The sequence below is a fragment of the Helicoverpa zea genome, chromosome 16, assembly GCF_022581195.2.
Source record: "Helicoverpa zea isolate HzStark_Cry1AcR chromosome 16, ilHelZeax1.1, whole genome shotgun sequence".
Classification (NCBI taxonomy): Eukaryota; Metazoa; Arthropoda; class Insecta; order Lepidoptera; family Noctuidae; genus Helicoverpa; species Helicoverpa zea.
This window is the reverse complement of record NC_061467.1, coordinates 6,018,222-6,042,652: the sequence shown is the minus strand read 5'-3', so window position 1 is coordinate 6,042,652 and position 24,431 is coordinate 6,018,222. Positions and strand designations below refer to the sequence as shown.

At 35.2% G+C, this 24,431-nt stretch overlaps 2 protein-coding genes across 3 annotated transcripts; one reads left to right on the top strand and one right to left on the bottom strand.

Moving 5' to 3' along the window:
• The first annotated feature begins 11,487 nt into the window (after positions 1-11,487).
• LOC124637546 (cationic amino acid transporter 4) lies at positions 11,488-16,079 on the top strand. Of its 2 annotated transcripts, XM_047174059.1 has the most exons (8): positions 11,488-11,735; positions 12,103-12,249; positions 12,490-12,537; positions 12,611-12,859; positions 12,945-13,924; positions 14,013-14,229; positions 14,554-14,715; positions 15,369-16,079. In XM_047174059.1, the coding sequence occupies exons 2-8, from the start codon at positions 12,108-12,110 to the stop codon at positions 15,593-15,595; spliced, it is 2,025 nt and encodes a 674-aa protein (XP_047030015.1). In that variant the 5' UTR covers positions 11,488-11,735; positions 12,103-12,107; the 3' UTR covers positions 15,596-16,079. The 2 variants fall into 2 exon arrangements, with proteins under 2 accessions (XP_047030015.1, XP_047030016.1); XM_047174060.1 differs by lacking the exon at positions 12,490-12,537.
• A 1,871-nt stretch (positions 16,080-17,950) lies between these two features.
• Positions 17,951-23,922, bottom strand: LOC124637547 (acetyl-coenzyme A transporter 1). The gene is made up of 9 exons (XM_047174061.1): positions 23,739-23,922; positions 23,413-23,643; positions 22,891-23,180; positions 22,071-22,428; positions 21,875-21,994; positions 20,694-20,876; positions 20,119-20,340; positions 18,636-19,888; positions 17,951-18,486 (listed from the first exon to the last, which is right to left on the bottom strand). The coding sequence occupies exons 2-8, from the start codon at positions 23,623-23,625 to the stop codon at positions 19,718-19,720; spliced, it is 1,557 nt and encodes a 518-aa protein (XP_047030017.1). The 5' UTR covers positions 23,626-23,643; positions 23,739-23,922; the 3' UTR covers positions 17,951-18,486; positions 18,636-19,717.
• Positions 23,923-24,431: the final 509 nt, after the last annotated feature.

Here is a 24,431-nt window from a genome sequence, read left to right as displayed (position 1 = left end):
CAGACTTTCCTCACTTAAGCATTTTCTTGTTATTATTATGGGAATTATAGCTGGAACTCCATGCGTGTCGTACGCGGCCGATGGCTACGTATCAATAGCATCGTTTCCGAGGCGTGCGACAGATGCGTGCGGCCAACGATTGGCATCGATGATATACATTTCTAGACTGTGTCCATTGACTCAATGGGATGGTCGCGCGCATCTGTCGTAAGTATCCCATCAACCACGCGCATTCAGTGATATAGTAAGTTCAACTCAGTCTTGCGCGCGGCCTTATGTATGGGTAACCCTTGTACATATACAGTGACTTTGTGTGCGTGAAAAGAGGTACAGTCGGGTACAAATAAAGTTATTTATATAGGTGTTGTATACGGCTGTTTAAAGAAAAACAGTTATTACGTAATTTAATGTTTATTTATTTATAATGATTCTGAATACGCTACTTGAAAAATAAATGATGAATTTTTAGATTCGCATGTCAAAATGTCTATAGTATTCTTTTTTGTTCTTTTGTACATGTCGACAAGTATTACCCCACACCCCTTCATCAGTTTGACTTAAACGTTCATTTATGAGTTTCATTATTTCCGTCTTATTTTGGTCGACATTATGCGAAGCAATATAATTTTTTGAAATTCCCCACACATTTTGTTTACATTATTATACTAGATTATGCCTACGTCTTTTTACATTCTTAGTCCACACTTTTATTTATTGTCCGCGTACCCCGAGCTAGAAAATATGTAAGGAGTATTTAATTCATCTTAGATATTTCACCTCATTTATTTCTTAAATACTGTCAATGTCAATTTGAAAAAACGTATGAGAAAATAATGAAAAACTGTAAAATGTAATAATAAACAACTTTGAATGTTTCATTTTTTGAAACGCTACCTGACTCCTTAAACATTTTCTACTTGAAGAACTAGACATTTTCGTAAACGACTGTACCCATAACAAAAACCGATAAGAACACGTCATGCTCGGACGACGTCACTGTCACACGAATGAAAGTTGTATATTTACAAGCCGACGCACACATAGGGCCGCGCGCAAATCTGAGTTGAACTATCTATACATGGTTAGATACTTTAATAGGCAGCTACTTAGGTAATATGTATTTTTTTTGATAAAATGTTAAAGATCCTTGCTTGCGCTAAGAGTTTAGTTATAATACTTGCTAACATGTGATGGGTATCTGTTGTTAGCATTTTGACGTACTTGGTCATTTAAATAAACTGTCGCTCCGTCCACGAGGTCTTTTCAAATTCCATAATCCTGTCTTTTATGGAACAGAAAGTCAAATTACTTTCTTCAGAGCAGGAAACAAGTTACTTTCTTATTAAGTTATGCACAATCTATTTATTAACTTGTGATTATAAACATTGCACAATTTTAACTTAACTCTAATATGTCCTATTTTATAAATTTTGTAATTGAACAAACACGAGGATCAAATTAACTTTTATAATTATATATTGACTGGTAAAATCTTATTCACTTGAATAACAGAAAGCAATATAACTAGGGTACGGATTTTTGTCCTGCTGTTTTGTCCGACTCCCAATATCATGCCATGAGAGGCTACACGAAATACCCGCCTTTCGTTCGCGACCCCCCAAGCTGTGAGATTTCGTAATAAATCCTGTTTTGGACACTCAAAAATTTTCGCCCATCCTAGGGCACCGTAAAGTGACATGGATCGAATCACATCTACATCTAAAGTACGAAACAAACTATATCATGACCACCCATATTTGGCAGCTGCCAGCTGAGAGAAGGCGGGGCAAGCTTCAAGTTCCATCTTCCTACATTCTGACCTGCTTTTCCTAACTCTGTTTTTACAAATGAAAGCTTCTTGTAGGCACTTTCTAACATTTGCAAGCTATTGACCGACAAGCATTAGTGGTATGATTTAATTGCTTGGTGCAGATAATATGAAACGTAATTAATTTTTATTTAATTTAATACGTGTACCTATTTTAGATAATTAGTTAATTAGTATTCAGTACCTGTGACCTGTATAAATGAAAATATTTTTTTGTGTAAGTAATTGCTCTCTACTATTAGCTGATAAATAGTTTTATCATTATTATGTATATGAGTAGTCAAGAACATTATAGAAAATATATAGATTCAAAGTAATGTGTTATGTTACGTCTGTGAAAATAATAAGGCAATTATTGTAACTCTGCAATTTTAGCTGTGTTGAGTAGGCATTCCTGAATCCTGTAGCTAACCATTGTAGTTTGACAGATAGGTATATTTGCGAGTATAGCAAAATGCTGTCCGTACATACTGCACAAAGCTACACATGCCTACCACAAAGTTGTTAGTTAGGGCAATTTGCTAAGGTTTAAATTCATTTGTTAATACTATGTGTAACTTAGGTAGGTTATGCGTAAGTGTAGTCGTTTCAGTGTTTTCCTTAGTACCCACATTGCACATCAACATTAATTACCTACACTTGTGTCATATTTTGTTGAAATAGATTAATTAACATTAATTGTATTTTAATAATAAATATATTTATAAAATTAATATTCAACTTGGAACGAATTCCAGTTGCGTTTTTCTATGAATGTTATTGTAAGATGGGTGACCATGTTACTAATTAAGATCTTCGGATCTTATCAGATCATTTCTATGAACCGAGCCAATTTCATGAATATAATTTATTTTAATATTATTTACAAACAGGTGAATACACAGTATACTGCCATTTCTTTATCATAATTCATAATTATAAATTGTAATACCTAATCTGTAAAATATGTACGTCTTTAAAATTAAACCGTTTTGAATTTAACTTACAAACTGATACAGTTCTTTTCACAATTTCTGTATTTATGACGCATTCGAACTGAATAAAATATTTTTTTATACCTGAATGTTAAATTATTTTATTTTTAGACCTTTTTTACATTGGTTGCAATTTCACTGTTGTGTCACGGATGACTACTCCTAACTATGTTGAGTTGAAGATTTAAAAATTATCCGTTGAGGAGAGCAAGAGCAGAGTTGGCTGACACCATCTCCTATCTATCCATTTATTCTGTCCAGCAATAGAATATGATGATAAATGATGTGAAACGAGTAATGGGTTAAATAAAATTCAAGCCATTACTGTTAAGTAGGAATGTCGCAGGCTGTATTTGAAAAACAAAATCAGAAATTGGTAGTTTACCAAAGCTTAAGTCCGTACGAAGTATCTTCCCTATAGATCTGTCTCTTGTAGATGAAATAGTAGATAGGTATTTACTAATCTATGCTTCATTGGAGTAGGTAGTAGGTAGGCACATCACTGATGGTAAACAAATCTTGATAGGATTTTTTACACACACAATTTAAATGTTTCAATTGATTAGCTATTTATTATTTAAATTTAAGTTGATTTAAGCCGAATTTAAAGTTTTTTTTTAAAGGTAGACATACCAAGATTGTTTACCTTTAGATAAGTGCTTACTCAAATAGATTATAGGTTCACGTTTTTCAGGAAGTATGGTTATAAAATAATTAAGCAGGGGTCAGATACATAGGTAGTATTTATTACCTACCTACAATTTGTACTTTACTTTTAAGATTTTCATTTCCGAGTACTTATCTGATGTTTCGTTTACGTATGAATAATTTATAGGTAGGTACTATTACGTAGGTTATATTTTTATATTCTAGTCAATATGTATTTGTTTTTATTTACTTGGTAGGTATGCTCCTCGAACATGTTTAAGATTGGGACCATTATATTGTCAAAATATTTTTAACATTTTTCATGTACCTAAATAAGTCGAATGTAAAAATGTTTTATTTACTGACTGCGGGTTATCTTTAGATTTGCTTACCTACTAGTAGAAATAGAATTTTGACATTATAGCCCCATTGTTAAAATTCTTATAGGAAAAAAGTTAACAGCTCTACATATAACTCTGGTACCTGAAACCCGCCATAGTTAAATTATACCTAGGCTATATAAAAAAAATAGGTACTAGACACTGAAACACTAGGTATGACAGGTATTAATTCATATAAGTACTTAGCCCGAATTTACCTTGCTATTTTTAAGAGTTGAGTACCTACTTACTCGTTATATTAATTAGGTACATAGTCATGTAAAATAAATTTAGATAGTACTTAACAGATTTTAAGCGCCAAATATACGTACAATGTCTGAGTAACTATTTAAGTTATTATTTACCGCTAACTTTCATATCAATTACGTGGGTACCTATTTACCTAAAAAATTACTTCGTAAACCAAAATGCTACATTTTCTCAAGACTGACACCTAAAACATATCATTTAACTGTATGTTCTTGTTATTCTAAACGCATTATTTTGTGGTTGACATTGTACTTATTTTAATAAAATTAAAATTACTTAAATTTGGAGATTGTTCCTATTTATGCTTACTATCTTTCCTTGCGGAATTCAACATTATTCACTGCATAGCTGTCAAATTAAATATGTGAATGATTACATCACGGGTACATAAAAGGTTTTTACATATATTTTCTTGTATAATATTACTTTTTGAATTCTTTATATCATAATTAATAAGATACTAGGCATATTGTAGCCTAAACAATGCAAATTAAATTAAAAAAATTTGCACCAAAACCAAATAGGTACCTACCCTCATTTATTTAAATAGTTATGATGTAGTGGGCACTTAACCAAAGATAAACAATCTTGATGGGACTTTTTTGACTAAAATATCATCATCTGCCGAGCCTTGTCCCAACAAGGAGCGACTGCCTCAACCTCCTCAACCCAGTTACCAGGGCAACCCAATACCCCTTGGTTAGTACAGCTTGCCAAAAAAGAGTCTCGACGCGGTGACAGTTGGAACTAAAAATCAAAATCAAATAAAAATTGTTAACATCGTTAATACTGGACATTGAAGTGTCCAAGGGACATCGCCTACTTAGGATTGAATATCTCCAAAAATAACAAATATCAAAATCTGTGAGTTGTAGTATTCCGGGTTGCCACAGGTGCGATACTGCTGACCTCATTTATTCCACACTCTTTTTTGCCAAGCTGCATGTCAGACTTATTGGCTTCTAACTACCCCTAATGACAGCCAAGGATGTTCAATGACAGCCGGGATGTTTAATGTGACTTTATAATGAAACTTTTATAAATCAATTAACTCTTTAGAAAATATTTCGGGATTGTTCGAAAGAGTTACCTCGGCGCTGGTATATGAAGGGCTTCAGAAGGGACATGATGGGTATTAGTTAGTGACATCACGGTGCTAAACCACAGTGGGTGGGGTCATTTAATGATTTCCCAACAAAGAAAAAGATTGTTTACCTTTACGTAAGTGCCTTCTCAAATGAAGTATAGGTGCCATATTATTGTTTAATATGCAACCCTTGATATCTGTTAAACCATAACACTTTATGCATAAATGATACACTTAGGTTAAACTTTCAAATCATCATCGATAGGGAACTTTAGAATTAATCAATCATCTCCCATATTTTTGTTTTCATTAGCCATCCATCTTTCTCAATACACATTTTTTCTGATGTATTTTTCATCTTAATATTATGTCATGTTGATGTTACGCCTACCTATATTATCTCGGGTCGGATATTGTTGTTTTAGGTAGGAACTTAACTTTTTATAGTCTACTTTTACTAAACTATTGGTTTCGGCATATTCATATGAACTGTCATCCTATTTAGCTACAATGTTTGTAACAAAGGGCTTTGAGTAATTATTGTGTCATTAATTTAACTTTGATTAAGTGATGTGCGTAATTTTATATATTTTGTAAACACAAGTTACATCTGATATAATTAGAAATAAAATGTTAAAATTTGTACCTATTGTTATGTTTTAATGCATGGAAACTGAAAATTGATTTCGACTAATATAATCCCCGTAACTGGTAGGCAGGTAATGTAATGTGTATGTAATTGCATAGGTATGTATTAGTTTAGGCGAGTCAAATTCTCTAAATACTGTTTTTTTATTACTTTCCTACATATTATTAATAATATCCTACATATTTAGATAACTATTCCGTACCTACACCAAATAAAAAAACTCTCAAGAGATAGGGACTTGGACAATAGAACGTTACATTTCCGCTGCTTCGTGGACGAGTAGGTAGTACCTATACCTACCTACATACCTACAACGTAAATGGGTAACGTATAGAAGCAAAAGCGAGAAAGATATCTAGATATTTTGTAATAGGCCAGTTAAAAATCACTGGCTCGCTGGTCAGCTTGTTAACGATCGGTGGTTGACCCAGTTCTGCGATCATTGTTCACACTTTGCCAGATAGCAAACAGTTTTATTGCTATCCGTATCTCTCCCGGATGAAGTACCTAATGATTGGTAAACTTCAACATTTTTATTGACTTTAATTTTTGCCATGAATGCAAGTGAGAAACTATTTCAGTGGGCCGCAAATTTATGGATTAATAGAGGAACAAATTAATACCATACCCACCTACGAGTATTGGTAAAGGAATTATAAGGATAAGGAAATTCCCATGAGGAGAATCCGTATTCACAGGTTAGGCACATCTCGGAAGTTTCGTGTAATTATTCCACAACTTTGACTTGACGAAAGTGGGAGTAGGTTCGATTCTATAGGTGACAGGAGAGCGTGGGCTGTACATAAATTGTTTATTGTTCAGTTGTAGCTTGTTGACTGTTTGTTAGTATTCATACATATATTATAATTATCAGTATCCATAGCATACTGTAGTATTTCGAAAAGCCAAGTATATAATCAACCTCTGCAACTGAGAATCTGTACCTACTCTTTTTCCTTAGGAAGATAGGTTATACCTACATATTTATACTTCTAACTACATATTTTTATCCAACTCGTCCGTTCGGGAGGGAGTTGCTGTAGGGTCTGTGTCAGTTAAGGACGCTTGCTCGGTTTCTCGCAAATATCAATGTTTTTTAGGTACCATTTTGACACATAAGCAGTTACAATTTTCACAATATTATGGTATTAAATGAAAGGTAATTTATTCATCTCCACGTTAAATGCATTATAATTACACAGTCCCATACTTTTTTTTTACACAATTTCGTTTTCACCGCCGGAAGAATCATAAAAAAGTACAAAAAAAGGGGTCTGAATAAGTACGTGTAACCCTAATGTGGAGTTTATTTATAACTTCCAATAATAAAACAATCACAGCTAATGTATTTTTCTACACGTTCAGCTATTTTTTTTTGACATACATAAACCACTTTATAATTTACAATAAATTATAAAATCACTCTCAAATTTCTTCATACATTTTTTCGCTATGCGCACGTCTCGGACCGTCATTCCGCGCTCAGACGCGCTCATGGACGCATGGGTGTATCGCTTTGTCGGAAAAAATAAATACGTAAAATCTAAAATAAAGAGTGTAACGATTTGTGTACTGGGACTGAAATACGTTGATACTTTTTCGGATCAAAACAAAAGTAAGTACGGCCATCATGTTGTATCATGGCCGTACTTACGTACGTACTTATTTTTAGAATTGTATAGATAATAGATACCTATTAAAATGACAGTAATATTTTTTTTAATTCCAAATGGCGGGCACATTTTTTTTAATAATTTGATATTATGAGTAATCAATTAAAAGATTTTTGGGGGTTGTGATTTTGAAAATGTGTATTTATTTCATGATGGCGAACTTTTTTTTTATGAAATAGTAAATTTTTTTACAGATGCCACGGCCAAAAAAAATTGGATATAGACCAAAAAAAATGTTGGAGTTTACCCAACTACGGTAAAGCCAAAGAAGAGTTATGATTTTGACAGGCTTTGTATGTATGTATGTGTGTATGTTCATAATTTATGTTATATAAATTAATGTTTTTAAAATTCATAATGATGGAAACACGACAAATGAGACACGACAACCGTTTTTAATAGTCTGCATCAGGACCGCCGTCACAAATCACCGATCCTCTCGAAATACATTTAGAGAGTTGCTACCTAATTGCTACCAGCTACCATTAGTTGCTACCAATTGCTACCCTCGTGGTTTTGAAGATATTCAGCATCCTACGGTGACAGCCATTCTGATATTTTTTGACTTTTGAAAATGCACCTCAGAGGGTTTTATAATAAACAAAAAAAGCAAATGGTATTACCAAATTCAGGGCCAGTTACGAGTAACTGGTCAAAACCAATGCGTATTTGCCGTATGGACTGGCAATGTCAAAATTAAATATGCATTTGTGGAACGAAACGACCAGTTCTGGAAGGAAAACATGGAAGGACATTTAGTTAAATTCTACAACACCTGTTTACTTCCAGAACTGGTTGACCCACGATACACTAGCCTTAGGGACCATAGTTTACATTCAAGAAAAATATTGACTGTTAAAAATAATTCTTAAAAATATGTTAATTTTGTCATTTTGTTTTTATATTTTTTTGGTTGTTTACTGTTTTTATTTTTTACATTTTAATTTCTCACAACGGTTTTTATTTTCATCCAAAATACTTATGTATAGAGGGGTTACTTAGTGCTGAATCCCCCAGTACTCATATAATCCGATGACAAACACATCACACAATATTTAAAAATCATATCAATAAGCGTGAAACCCTTTACAAACACGTAAGTTACAACTAGTTACAGTCGAAAAAAAATAAAATAATATAAAAAATCTTGCAAGTATCAAATTTCGTTGAGTGATGTACAAAATCTGGCCAACAATGGCTTCTATGTGTGTGTGAGCGCAATGTCGTTGTGTTGCCGCTAGTTTACCTAAAATTGAGCGAGTGAGAAATGTAAAAGCGTCCTTAAGAGCGCTATTACAAAATCGAATTGCTCAGTTGTAGGTAAATTAGACGATAGCCGGCAGCACTTGCGCATGTGTGCGTCTAGTGAAATACGCAACGCACACCTGCGGACCGCCACGCGGCACAAACAAACTTGAGACTTTGCCACTTTTTTCCGAAATAATTTATTGTTTTTATAGTTTATGAAATATTATTTGTACCGATGAATTTTATAACCTAGAATAGCTCGATTGAGTTACAATAAACAAGTAATCGTTTACAATTTTTAAATTATTTAGTCGACAACCAAACTTTTCACCATGTTTATCAATTATAAGTAATTGATTTATAAAAAAACTAAAATCTATAATTCGTCTTCCATGTATTGTATCTTCATTTTCCTGCAACAATGAAAACTAGGAATGTAGATAGTTTATTAAGGGCTGATTTTTCAATCGCCAGATAACTTCTATCTGAGGAATATTTTTAACGTTTTGACAGCTTTTGTATGGAAAATATGTCAAACCGCCATATTTATTCCTCAGATAGAAGTTAACTGATGATTGAAAAATCAGGCCTTAAACAAATATGTCACGTATACCTTTTGCGGGTGACAAAAAATACTTACCATATTATTTGTACTGGTATTCAATTGAGTCTGATAGTCTGAATTAAATATGCTTTCATTATCCTGCAAGAATCAAAGAAGTCCAATTACATTATTATGCAACAGCGAAACTAACGACGATGACATTTACGTACATATTTCTTTATAACCAACATCAAAAAAAGAGAACCCAATCTATAACATTTTCGAATTAGAATATCATGGCCTAATACTTATGTATATTACATTTCAATCAGATCATTATAACTAATAAATAAAATAAAACTCACTAGTATCAAAACGTGTTAGATGCGTAGGTTGCGCTATATTTTTCGAACTCCGGCAAGTTTACGCGGCGCAACAGCGAGCGATACGTCCCTCCTCGGTAAGCGCCTGGCGCTGACTAAAGTTGAACACCGCGCGTCACAAGATTTATATTGATTTTTGCATTGCAAACAAAAATTATTTTAAAATATTGTTTTACTTTTAAATAGACCAGTTTTTTTTTTCAAGCTTTATAACAATACCACCTTAATTATTAAATGTTTTTTATTTGAATTTGGATTATACTTTCATAGATAAAAAATATAGTTTCGTACGGAAAATTGTCAGTAACTCTCAGTTTTATAGAATTATTTTTGGTGTAATACTGTATGAATTGTAATAAATTGATTTAAGCACTTCCAAGTACAAGATATAGTTGTATCTTGAACATTTTTATAAATGGTTAAATTGCTATATCCTCGGAGTACCGAAGCATCAAAAGATACCCAAAAGCAACATTTTATGAAACATCCTTTGCAGAGACAAAGATTTTACTGATGTACGTGGACAAATTAAAATATTTATTTAATACACTTTCAAGATAAATGATCAAACTTTCTGAATCTTATTTTTGTTTTTTTATTGTGACTATATCCAAAGCATCAAAACTCGTATAAAACGTTTAAATTCGCGAAAATTTGTGATAGCCCTCTCATAAAGCCGACAAAAGGACCGGATAAAGTCAAGTAAATTTTTCGTGTTTACCCCAATCTTGTTGGGCTAGTTGGTCGGTCAATTAGGCCACTACAGCGGAGAAGAGAAAATGTTTTGTGGCTAGGTCACTCAGCTAGTTAGGTACAATTCAAGCCTTTTCAAATATTTTTTTAGCATAAAACTGGGTACATAGCTACATTATTGCCTACTATCCTTTATTTTTACAACGGTTTTGAGGTAAAGTGCAAGATGCGAAATTGGCGCCCAACAAAAACACGGTCCTCGAGTCAAAAGTTTTATAAATAATGATGCCATTTTGTAATATACATATAACAAACACTCCTCCTGGCCAAAATTTCCCTCCCCGGCCTCCTCCACGCTATTTTGCTAACAGCCGCTCAACCGATATCTTCAGTCGTTTGATTTTGGCGCCCACCTGGGCCATTTCCTCACTCGCAGTTTTTAATTGTCAGGTAGGTATAGATATAGATACCACCACACCATTACTGATGCAACATACAAGTGACTTGCGGTCTGACCCGCGTCCCTAGAGAACCATATTCTGCATCAGAGTAAAAGTAGCCGGAAAAGAAAAACAGTTCCCTTAAACTCAGTTCAGTTGCTTCAAACTTCTACTAGTTGTAGGTACTCTTGGACCTACCTGAGTTCTGAGAGACGAGTCTGATTAATCCAGGACTGATTTCAGGTAAATTGGTAGACAGAATGTTGATTTGCAGTTCTTCAAAGGTGTGATTCTATGACCTCATTATTGTAATGCTTTGAAATGAGTCACTTATATTACATCGTCAACTTTGAATAATTTAGGTACCTATGCGTAGGTAAAACTGACTATCTAAGTAAGCTTTTATACCTACTAAGATGCCCATATACGTAATAGATACCTTCTTTATTACAATTATTACCTATGTACCTTTAAGTAAAAAAAGTAATGAATGGATTCTAGGTGCACGTAAAATGCGCACTGTAGATAGTGTATTTTATTACATAATTTATATTTTTACTAATTTATTCATATTTTTCATGGTACAGTCCTCGAAACATGCACCGCGTAAACATACTATATTTGTTCCTATCAAGAAATCGATTAGCTGCGCGCGCCGTCGTATCTTCAGCGTAATATAGAACTAAGTTCACGCGAATATCGTCAGCTGGCTTTTCAGCATTTCCAGAACCTTGTTTAACCATTGCTAGTGAACCGAGACAGTTAATAAGACCAGAATTTTTAAAAATGTGTCGTACAACTACGTATGAAATGTAAATTACAAAGCCAGTGGAGTGCGGTTGGAATCTGTGCACTGAACCTACTCAATATAGATCTCCCATCTCAGAAATTTCTACGCGCAGTACATTTATAACTTGGGTAAGTAAGATAGCTTATTTTCCCGTAGATTCAATATAATTAATTCGTATTTATTATCATTATCATTAAAAAATATTACCAGGTAATTCCTTGTATTGTACATAGGTACTACCTACATAGCTAGGTAGGTACTTACATATAATTTAAGAACCTACGCCGTAGACAATATTGTAGGTTGTACTCAATTGCATCGCAACGAATATAACTAAATAGGGCGTTCAAGTATTTATTCAGACTGGTTTGGTCGTCAGGAGAAATTGGTCAAACATCAACGACATCCCTTACCTTTATTTACCTATCTACTCGAATGCCTTTGCCATAGTTCTCATTTAATAATTATTTTATATTGTGTTTTTCTCCATTAAAGGCAACATGCCGGGAGCCAGGCATAAGATTTTGGGCCATGTACTTTCTGGCTTTTGCCACAAAATGAATCGCCGTAAGCCTATCTACGGCGACTCGATGGACACTCCATTGAACCGATGTCTTACAACCTTGGATATCACTTTGCTGGGTGAGTCTTCATAAATGCATTTCTTTTCCATTGACCTAGTTGTAAAACCTAGCTGCATGTTGTAGTTTACTGTCCAATTTAAAGTAAAATATAGCGTAGCATGTTTAATCGTCTAATCCTCTTTGGAGCTTATTGATATTTCTATCGCTGGTCTCGTAGGAATGTTTGCAGAACATATAATTCTGAAAACTGTCGAAAACAGAAGCTTTTATCGATTATTCTTGTGTCTATATTTTGTAGGGAGACCCAGCAGCAAACGTTGTGCCCATCAGTTGCGAGTCCCCAAATGTGAGGCTTTACTTGTGAATATGTCCATTAGTGGACTACACCTGTGCTCTAAAACAATCTTCATTGATTCCAGGTGTGGGGCACATGGTTGGAGCTGGTATCTATGTGCTGACAGGAACTGTCGCTCGGCACATGGCCGGCCCAGCAACAGCCTTAAGTTTCCTATTAGCTGGAATAACGTCTACCTTAGCCGCTCTCTGCTATGCTGAATTTGGAACTCGAATTCCGAGGGCAGGCAGTGCATATGCGTATACTTATGTCAGTATTGGTGAATTTTGGGCGTTCATCATAGGTTGGAACATTGTCTTAGAATATATGATAGGTAAGATTACACAAGACATTGTTTTCGTTAGATAACTAGGTAAATCATTTCACTTGACCAAACGTGATGAGTGCTTTTGTTTCAGGAGCCGCCTCGGTAGCCAGAGCCTGGTCCGGGTATCTAGACGCAATGTTAGACGGGGCAATAAGCAACGCTACTATTTCAATAACAGGGGAAATGCACGAAACTCTTTTAAGCAGATATCCAGACGTTTTAGCATTTCTAATATGTATTGTCGCGTCGCTTATTTTAGCTGTCGGCGTCAAAACTTCAGCCTATATAAACAACGGTCTTACTATCTTAAATCTCTTAGTTATATCTCTTGTCATTTTCCTTGGTTTCTATTACGCCGATCTTGGTAACTGGTCTGAAAAGAATGGTGGCTTCATGCCCTTTGGTGTGAGTGGCGTGTTAGCTGGAGCAGCCACTTGCTTTTATGCTTTCGTGGGTTTCGACAGTATTTCTGCGTCGAGTGAAGAAGCGAAAGACCCGTCACGGTCGATTCCCATCGCCACTATCCTATCAATGGCACTTGTTGCTTTTGGATACATTTTGGTGGCTCTAGCTTTGACGTTAATGGTTCCATATCAGAGCATTAACCCTGATGCTGCATTACCGGCTGCCCTCGGCGCAGTTCACGCGGATTGGGCTAAGTACGCGGTTGCGGTTGGAGCGGTGTGTGGTATGACCACCACTCTGTTAGGATCCCTTTTCTCTCTACCTCGCTGCTTATATGCCATGTCGGCAGATGGTCTTCTCTTCGGTTTTCTCAGCGACATTAACAACAAGTCACAAATCCCGATTGTTAATCTCATTATCTCTGGTCTATCGTCGGCTTTAATAGCCCTTTTGTTCGATCTGGAAAAACTTGTTGAGTTCATGTCGATAGGAACTCTGCTAGCGTACACTATAGTTAGTGCTGCCGTTATCATATTGCGTTACCGTCCCGTTCCACCATCAGATGATAAGATTTTCGGAGTACCACAATTGGAGTCGCCTGGTGACCGAGAAGATAGTTCTGCGACCGGCACCCCGGCTACTGATGGGGGCTCATCTTCTTCTGAGGTATTTAAAGAATTGATCTGCTCTTCCACATGAACTTCTATTAGATGTTAAGTCATACCACTAAAACCATATTGTATTAAAATTCCAGATGTTTGAAGCTTTGACAGTGGGTCGTCTTCGCGCGCAGTACGCTTGGTTGGAGCCGCTGGCAGGCGGACGAGCCCCGGGTGCCGCGGTCACGAGCTGCGTCTACACATTCACGGCTGCTGCAGCTGCCCTTTGTGCCCATAATCACTTCCTAGCTGAGCCGGCTGGGTTGTGGGCGTTGCTCCCAGATTTTGTTCTCAGCTTTATTATTGTTGCGTGTAAGTTTTTTTTATTATTTACTAATTACTGTAATGTAACGTTTAGAAAGCCATGTCAACAAGCTTTCATAGATGTTACTTAATGGGAAGTGTAAAGACTGTATTAGCTATACCTCACGCACGGTACCTACTTACCTAAGTTCATTAGTTTTCCTCTAGCTAAGTACTTTGTGTAACTTACATAAAAGACTTAAGTTTTTACGTACTGATTGCCAAATACTACAGCAATAGACCTTGTTTCATGAATTCATTAGCATCGGTTAAAAGCGTGAATACAGACAGCTAATTAATGTACATCTTATTTGTTTACGTATATATTTTCAGGTCTGGTGATAATATGGGCCCATCAACAGAGTCCCACTCGGCTGCCATTCCGCGTACCCTGGGTCCCGCTGCTCCCAGCTGTCAGTGTCATGCTGAACGTAGAACTGATGATCAACCTCAACGCACTCACATGGGCCCGCTTCGCTATCTGGATGACTTTCGGTCAGTTACATCCTACGTCATCATACTTCACGTGCCAAATTGTTCAAACTTTTCCGTCTAGACTCATTATGTAGGTGTCACTCATTATATACCAGCAGATATTAACATTGCTGACTGATTACAATAGTCGTTTTTGTTTTTCTGTATAGATTATGTGGATTCTATTTATCGTGAAAAAGGTGATCGATCTATAACGAGAACTGGGGCCCGATTCTCCTATTGACGTTCGACTCGATTCAACTGAGATCCAATCCCGACTCGATTACGATTGAAGCGTATGTGGCATTCCGCTATTTTTTCTTTGAAATAAACGTTTTTATCCTTTTCTGTCATTCAATAATGAATCATTTTGTCTGCAAATGATTTACGATTGCAAAATGATTGTACAGCAAACTACCGTATAGACTAAAATCATCAAAATAGCAGACCAATCGCACACCAATCAAATGTCAATCGAATACGATTGGTCTTTTATTAGTAGCAGAATGCCCGATATGGTTAAAACTGCTATTACGATCATATTGCGATTCGATTTCTATTCGATTTTGACATTATTAACTTAGGAGAATCGGGGCCCTATATACAATGGTGAACAAGTTGTTAGATGGTATGTAATCTTATACAAATGCTTATGTCGATTGTTTTATTTTTAGGTTTACTCCTATACTTCCTGTATGGGATCCACCATAGCAAGTTGGGTGAAGGTGTGACGGGCCTGCTGTCTCGGTCAGCTAGCGGCGGAGGTCACGGCGGCGGATGGGGCGCGGTGGAGAAGACCAGCGCCATCGCCCGCAGGGTCGGCCGCTTCGCCCGCGGCAGCAAGGGAGACGACCGCAAACCCATAATAGGTGATGACGAACTCTCCAGGCGCGAGCCGTGATTCTAAATTTACTTACAAACAACCAAATGTGTACGTTTTCTTAGTGTTGCCAGCTTTCTAGAACTGATTTGCTTGAATATTGGTGTAGCCACAATCTATACACGAATCATTGTGATCAAAATTCGGCGATATAATGGACAGATGAGTACATAGGTAGGTATATTATGGGCGTATCATGAAATCTAATTCTTATTTCTACGCTATCACAGCGATCGACTTATTGAGTATTAACATAATTTTTGTGCTTGTACTTAAGTTATATAATTAATATCGCATAACTATGTAATTCGATTAGTCTAAGCTAAGTAATCAAAAATGTGTACAACATCTCAAATATGATTTTACTTTAGTTCGATCTATTTATGAATCAGAAAGTTCAATCTATTTATTAGGAATTAATGTGTAGATCAGTGCATAAGATACTTAGATCACATTAACTTAAGTAACGGAAATAGCTACAGTGTGATTGGGTAAGACTTATGCCCACATATTAAGAGGACGAATTGGAATTTTTGGCGCCAAGGATCTCAATTTTTCTCAGTAAATACAAAACGGATCAAAATACAACTTGGTTACCTGAAAGTTCATGATATAAACCTTATTTTGTTAAGACGTAGAAACATGATTAGGTAACTTTTATAACAGAGAAAAATATATCAAACATACCTCTCTTTAAAAAGAGATTCACATATTATGGGCAAACGGGACCGATTTAAGCCTCTTAACTTTTTTAGTAGTTGAGTATATACATACTCTTTAAAATTGTAGAAGGATTTTTTATCAAATTATCATTTCTAAATAATAAATTACAAAACCATTTTGTCGCTTACGACTTTTAGTTATAAGCTAGCGCGCGTATTGTTATCCTCGCCCCGCTCAGACGCTCCGACTCCTTTTGGCGCCTTAGATGCGCGTGCCGGTTATGGAATTATTGTTGACCAATTCGTCGCCTTAACATTATAGACGAAAATTTTATTCTAGTAGAATTATAAAGGATATTATTAGGCTACATATAAGAACTTGTTGCGTATTAATGTAATTCAGCTATATTCTATGGTTTCATTAATTTGTTGTCTCTCAAATGGATTTGACTGTGTTTGTGCTTAATTGTGGTACCTAAGCCTATTTCGTGTCCTAAGCTTTTAAATGTGTAGGAAAGCTATTTATTTTTGACACAACGCATTTCGAGGGTCGAAAACACTTGGTCTAGAACGTAAACCAATGGCGTGGTCCCCGACAAGACGAAACTTTTGGTAAAATGGTCCCTCGTGACTAAAAGGTTAAGAACCCACTGGTCTAGAGTCTAGATAATTTATTTAAAAAATGAAATAACAACATTTGATGAAAGAATCAAATTAAATGTTTTATTATCAAACAAAATTGATTTCATAGTGCCATATTGATGTCAAACAGGGTCAATTATTGTATAAAGGCAAATGCTGAAACGACTCATCATATTGAGTGCCTAACGTTACAATCATTTCTAGCTTTTTTACTTTTTTGAACAAAATTTACAAAAAAAAAATGAATTTTGAATTATAGAAGTTTAACGAAAGGACAATGCTCAAAAAAAACCCAAGCCCGGCGCAAAAGAAAAGTAACTCAAATTATAGGTAATAATAAGTAATGAAATACTGCATAGTAGGCATCATCGAAATTAATGGCTATATGTGTGAAATTGTTATTTGATTTTACAGGGGTAACATGAGCAGCTGGGACTTATAGTTTAATTAAAGTGCTATCTGAAACAACAAACAAGTAATATGGCATGTAATAAGCTTCTCCAAAAAGATAAATCAATACCGATGTACAGCTCGGGACTTTGGGATGCGACTCAAGCTTGTCCCAACTTAGGGTAGGCTAAGCATGTGGAACAGTTCGCGCATCCCGCAACATTTTTTTGGATCATGTCGTGTTAGGAATAGAGAATCGATGACTTTTAAGCGTATCTAATTATTAAAATGAAAAGTACATTCATAACGTGTTTTAGTTCTATCATCTTATTATCTTGTAAAAGTAGGTAGAATAGTGGAGAAGTTGCGATAAACATGTCATTATGTACACTCTTAAACCACAACTGTATCTATTTACTGTTTCTTTTACTAATACATTATGTTACCTCTAAAATCTCGAGTAGCAATGTGGCGCAGATGTTAATATTCGAATAGCAATTTCACACATATAGCCACTGATTTCGATGATGCCCCCTATGTAATATTTAATAACTTATTTTTACCTATATTTCGAGTTAGATTTCTTTTGCGCCGGGCCTGGGTTTTATTCTCATACTTCATGAGCATTGTCCTTTATTATAAAATATATTGAGGTATTGGGAAAAAGTGAAACAAAATAATATTCACTCCAGATCTTTTGAAATTGTTTAAGAAAATGCTTTATTGAAAACTGTATGAATGCACAAAATAATCAATCCTCACATAGTTTTCGTAGAAAATGTTTCCCAGAAATGCCTGGCTGGTTATGTTTTTAAAGAATTTATTTTAGAAATATACATTTTAGAATTTATGTCAGTTGCAAGTTATAACTTAGCACAAAGTGTACTCTTATATTATTACGTAAATGTCTTCACATGTATGGATTTCTTGTACCTACATATACTAATGGCGCAAAATTACATAAATGAACTACAGCATCGTTGTTAAAAAGATTGTATATTTTAAGTGTTGATGTGTACATAAATAAATTATAATAATACGTCACTACTGCATTCCTGTTATTCCCTGTACTTCATATTTACACAAAAGTTCTTATACAAGATATATATTATACAGAAAATTGAGGAAACAATAATAATTTGTACTGCAGACGAAACTACATAATGATATTCCTTACTCATAGACGTTAAACGCTATATAGTAATACTTAAACATTAATGGCCTTACTACAAAAACTTAAACCCCTGTTTTACACTTGTCTAAAAAAATGTTGGCTGCAAAATGAACCATATGTCAACGTCATAATTTGTCATTTTTTTAGACAAGGCATAAACTGACGTTTAAAAGTTTTTGTGGTAAGACGGTAAGAATTGGACGTAAACAATTTATAATAGACAACAATTTAATTTAATCAAGTTCAACATAATATAATATTTAAACAATAAAATCACACATCCTTATGGAAAATAAACTAAAATTCTTATTTATACTAACTTACTTCTACCTAAATACGTCTACTGACGACTATACAAAAATTATATATACTGTCATTATTATTGGAATAATTTATTGCAACTCTTGAGTTTTGTAAAAACGCGCGTACAATGCCTATACTGATACTAAAATATACATACTATATAGTGGGGCAAGTACATAAATACAGCTTTCGCGAAGCCGTGTTAGAAAAAGTCAAGTCTTTTATTTATTTACTTTGAAATATAGGAGTATTCATTGAGGATCATCATTTATATGAATGAAAAATCGGTAGGTTCTAATTATTTTAGGACAGAAGTAGAAACTCCGCATAAATTACAATACATATACGGGATTAACTGGCTGTTTGACACGATTTCAAGAGCAAAACATGTCAAAAGTAACAACAAAACATTTTTTCTCAATCTTAAAGTATGGTAGTCAAAAACATACAGCACCCTAAGTTTAGTGTATATTTTTTGAACTATAAAGTAATTCATAAGAAAGTTATAACTATTGCAGCCTCAACAGGCAAATTATGCACCCTGCTTTGTATAAGGTCTGCACCTAAATTATACATGGGGTTATCACACTAATTGCAATAAAATTGTGCTATAATCATTTGTGTTGAAAGATGGAATCATATTAATACTATTGGTCAAACAAACAAAATTTCTGCTAAATTCGAACTAATTAAATACATCTCCTCGTCCAAATCAAGTTGTTATTAATGACCATTGCCAATATTTTGTCAATCTGTTATTACGCTTACTAAAAATATAATTTGACATTATCCCCATACAAGAAATGTCAAATTCCTATCTCTAGTATTCAAATCAACGGATAGATATAATATTGGGAGCGGCCGCAAAACGCCAAAAATCTCCAGAACAGCGGTAACCTGAGTAAAATACGAAGACGTATGTACCTGAAAATCTTTACATTATATACATATTTGGAATAGCGAGATTCAGTCTTATCTGTTGAAGTGGCTGATTTGCCACGCGGAGGCGGGTAGCCGTTGGAGCTTGTTTATGGTAGGCCGGCCCCATTGCAGCCATATGAAGCCGACCACTAGACACAGCACAGTTTCTATGTAGAAGCCGTCGATCCGCACGTTGCATGTACCGCCTTCTGACTTACATAGCTGTGGACAGGAAAAAAACAAAACATTATCGGTATGCTACTTGTATGGAGTTTTATAATTGACTTCTGCAGTAATTGATATCGACAATTACAGACTCAGTAGGTACTGTTATTTTTAGACTATATCAGCACATTTTTGTTCTATGTAGGATTTTGTTTCAGGTTATCAATGATTCATTTTTAAGTCTATTATTTTATATATTTTCACAAATTCTACAGAATTCTACTTACATTTTCTTCAGCGAGGCTAGTACAAGTGTTATCAGCAAGCGCTGGTAACGAGCAGGTCTTGTAGGTCAGATGGTCAATGGCCCAGAGTGCCAGAGTGTTGGGCCAGTTGGTACCCAAGTTCGACATAGTATTCAAGAAGGTCATATAGGTGCCCCCCACGGCAGGGTCCGACACTTTGGCGAAGAAAGCCATCACAGCCACGAACATGCAGTATAGGCATGTCTGAAACAACCAAAGATCTTTTTACACTTATATTATACAAAGGTTAAAATATAAGAACAATAGTCTTCATTGTTGTTGTGAAGGTAGCAAAAATATTCAAAAGGTAAAATAGAGCAATATGAAATGTAAAGTTTTATTAGGTCCCGCGCAGATTGACGGACTACAAGGCTTTTTAAGAAATTGGTCAAATCAGTGTTGCCAACTGTCAATACAAGAAAATATGCATTTTATGGCGCAGAAACAGTATTATGGTCTACTTTGTTTTTGCCCAACACTGTAACAATTATGGTAAAACAGTAAAGTTTTTAACAGTAAGTATAGTTGGCAGTAATAACTTATTTTAACATACATACCTGATGGAAGATATAAAGCAGCATGAGCAGAAACAGATAGGAGTACGTCGGGCCAGCCTGGCCCAGTAAATTAGGCGTGAGGGCCACTAAACCAGCGGCCAGTGGCCCCACCAGCAACCGCAGGGGGAACGCGCGCAACCATAGTGAGAGAGGCGCCGGCCCTGTTGTGTGCTTCGCTAAGATCTAAAAGGTAATATATAAATGAAATAATTATAATAAATGAATAATACACTAATATTTAAATCGGATAACATTGTACTACGTTTCCTACTTGGCTTGACATAAAAGCTACTGATTATCACTACCTAGTATAAACCGTCGCTATTTCTGTCCATAGGTCCCTTTGTACGCTTAAATCTTCAAAACTACGCAACCGATTTTCATGCGGTTTTTTATAGATAGAATGATTGAACAGGAAGGTTTATGTATAATAACTAGTGATGTAAAATGAAAAAAAAAATGATTTGTATTTTTTCACTTTCTTGAAAAAAAAAACATGAAAAAAAACTTTGCATAGTAGTTTTTTTTTAATTAGTTTTTTTTTCTAGCTTACGTTTTAGTTGAATTATAAATTAAATGTGTATAATCAAAATATTATTTATTCATAATTCACTACTTTCAACATTGAATTACAAACAAATCGAAAGGGGATTTCCCCGTACATAAATAGGTATATGATTTGGGGATTTCCCTTTCGTTAATATCGATGAATGTTGCCAATATTTTTATGAAATTTTGGTACTGTTTTATCAGGAAAGTACCGTAGATTCAAGAAATAAACCTATGACTCTATTATGTAATCTTAAGTATTAATATCTTTAACGGTATATGCCCTAACAATTTTAGAGTTATTATACTCTTGAAAAAAAACAAGGCCCAGAAAAAAAAACAGTTTTTTTGCAACACTAATAATAACATCCATTAAACTGTGAGGAAAAACTGATATCCCTTACGAAGCCGAGGTTTGTCGCTGGTAATTTATAAAAATGATAATACACTAATATTATAATCGGAAAACTTTGTATGTTACTCTTGATTACATAAAAGCTGTGGTACAGGATATGAAATAATATTGCTTACACCTCAGAATAATGTATAGGAAGTAGTTCCCCTAGGACATGATAGAAACGTCAGTAACAGCCAACAGCTAATTGTCTAGATAAATTATGAATAATACTTACCACTGGCATAATAATTTGCACTGGGACTAATGGAACAGCAAGTAGAGCCAAATCTTCTCTTGGCACTCCAGCCTCCACCAGTTTTAGTCCTGACACTGCATCACTTGCACAAAATCCGAGCTGAAACACAACATACTTTGTTATCAAACTGAACTGTAAGAAAACAAATAAACTACGGTGATAAAATGATTTATACCTTAGCAGTAAACAGCACCAAAGCCAATGTGCGTACAGACGGTAACTTCATTATAGTATACAACTGCTTATAAGCGGTCACAACATCACTAAATCCTTTCACAGTATTTTCTTTGGCATTCGCAGAATCATTGGCTTCGTGCTTGAATATTGCTATCAGAGTTGTGGTGATAATAAACACCCATCCCCAGAATAGAAGAAAGCTGGCCAATGTGACAAGACCACTGTCTTCTGGTACAGATCGTAAATACTTATTGCAGAAGTAGGGAGATTCTAGAGCCAGGAACATTACGTATCCAAGGAAAAAGCCAGCAGTTTGACCCACAGTGTTACACGTTGAGGCATGTCCGACATTACATCTGAAAATTAATTACTAATTTGAGAAGTGATTATCATACGTACATCAGTAATAATATCAAACGGAAATAAATAGGTACTGTTAACTGATAAGGAAATAGAAAAATCATCGTGATTTGTGATACTATTTACATTTGACTGGATTACACTAAAAGTTAATTTATACAATCTAGAATTATCAGTTTTTATAATAATTCTTTTTTTGGCTGAGTCCTAAACAAAAGTTTGCTAACAATAAACATAAATATTGTTGCTACGCTTGTTAACATCTTAATCCTAATGTAAATTGATCTAGACTCTCAATAAGCTTCAATTAATTTATTCAGTGTATCAAATTACATTTATTAGCACATTCAACATAATAGTATAGATTAACTGTACTGTATGGTAGCACTTTACTATGTACGTAACGAGTTTAATACCTAGTGTATAGATATAGCATTATTTCTTATTTGTTTATATACCTTTTAAGCATGGTAAGGGCCCATCCATCAACTGCTATATCTTGTGTAGCCGCCAAGAAGTTTAAAAACAAGAATGACATTGTCAGGATCGTCATAGAAGGGGCTTCTTCATCAGAGCCAAGCCATCCAGTCACACTGGATGACATGATGATCATCACAATCCCAATCAGGTATTGAACTGGTACCAGCCAAGTTTTTCTTCGACCAAATTCAGGCCAGAATAACGCATCCACAATAGGCGCCCATAGTAACTTCACACTGAATGGCCAGTTGACAAAACTGAACTCTGCCTAAAGAATAAACAAATAATACAAAATTATGCAAAAAAATAAATGTTAAAATTACTGATTTTCAGTCTTAAAATTCAAAGTTTTATCACATTTGCAGCAATAAGAAATCTCATTACAGTTTTTAATTACAGTTCTGTGCAATTTTACGGGTATCGCAACCACATACAGACTTTATGAGTTGAGTTCATACAAAGGATTGATTATAAGCACTGACATAAAAATGTACACTTACTTGTTGGGTGTAGGTTATGCCCCGATTTTGGAGTAACATGGGCACAGCGCCCGCGAGTCCTAATGGAATACCTTGCAGGGTGTAAAGAAATAACAAAACAGCAATATTTAATTCATCTCCTTTGATATTACTGCGTCCGCCTTCTAACAGGTTATCGCCGTTTTCAATTAAATCCTCCTTCTCAGGTGATTGCTTACGCTTTGTAATCGGCATGACTGAAGCAAGTAAGGCCTGGAAATTGATTGGAAATTAATATAAATCCACATGACACGACCAATGTAACAAATACACGTCATTGAATTAGATTCTGAGAATTTCCAACAAACCTTAATTTTGGCCGACAGTATATCAATCTATACAAAATAAATAGATGTACTTTGCTGCGGAATCAGGCAAATGTATTTGACCATTCATATATTCCTAATTCATTACGTTTAGTGTAAGAAAATAATTATTTAAAACGATGCGAGCACTCCACCTAATGTCACAAACACGATTGGAAAAATGTCACTGTTCTTTTGTCAAAAGTAAAAGCGTCAATTTTTTGTGACATTCTTGTCATGTTCTGATTATTGTATGTGGCAACTTCCAAAATTACGCGAAGTCGGCCGACGCGACGCTAAAAACTGAGGCTAAGCCCCATGTACACATTGGTGATGGCCTGTAGTGGCCACGCATGGGCCAATGGGTACTGGGGGCTTAAGGCGAATAATGGCCGAATTCGAGGGCTCGGGGGGTGTGAAGGCCATGGCCATCTATAATACTACGGTGGAGGATCACGTCGACTTACTTCGACTAACTTTGCCTCGCTAAGCTCCGTATGCTCGTGTCTCGTCGGGCGGAACATGCAGAACAACATCATAATGTAACACCTATGTCAAACCATGTTTCGCGCAAATAAATATTCTTATTCCGATCAACATTCCGAGTACCTAGCTGAGAACTTCGCGAGTAGTGTGGAGGCTGCTTAACAGCATCAGGGAAGCAGCATAGTCGGTGGCATGGACTAATCTCTAGGC

Excerpts from the sequence above, each read along its gene's own strand:
- LOC124637546 (XM_047174059.1), top strand. The coding sequence starts at position 12,108 with ATGCCGGGAGCCAGGCATAAGATTTTGGGCCATGTACTTTCTGGCTTT. Across the intron at positions 14,230-14,553 it reads CAGCTTTATTATTGTTGCGT|GTCTGGTGATAATATGGGCC; the intron begins GTAAGTTTTTTT and ends ATATATTTTCAG. Across the intron at positions 14,716-15,368 it reads CGCTATCTGGATGACTTTCG|GTTTACTCCTATACTTCCTG; the intron begins GTCAGTTACATC and ends TTTTATTTTTAG.
- LOC124637547 (XM_047174061.1), bottom strand. The coding sequence starts at position 23,625 with ATGCCGATTACAAAGCGTAAGCAATCACCTGAGAAGGAGGATTTAATT. Across the intron at positions 23,181-23,412 it reads GCATAACCTACACCCAACAA|GCAGAGTTCAGTTTTGTCAA; the intron begins GTAAGTGTACAT and ends TTTATTCTTTAG. Across the intron at positions 20,877-21,874 it reads TGCAAATTATTATGCCAGTG|ATCTTAGCGAAGCACACAAC; the intron begins GTAAGTATTATT and ends ATTACCTTTTAG.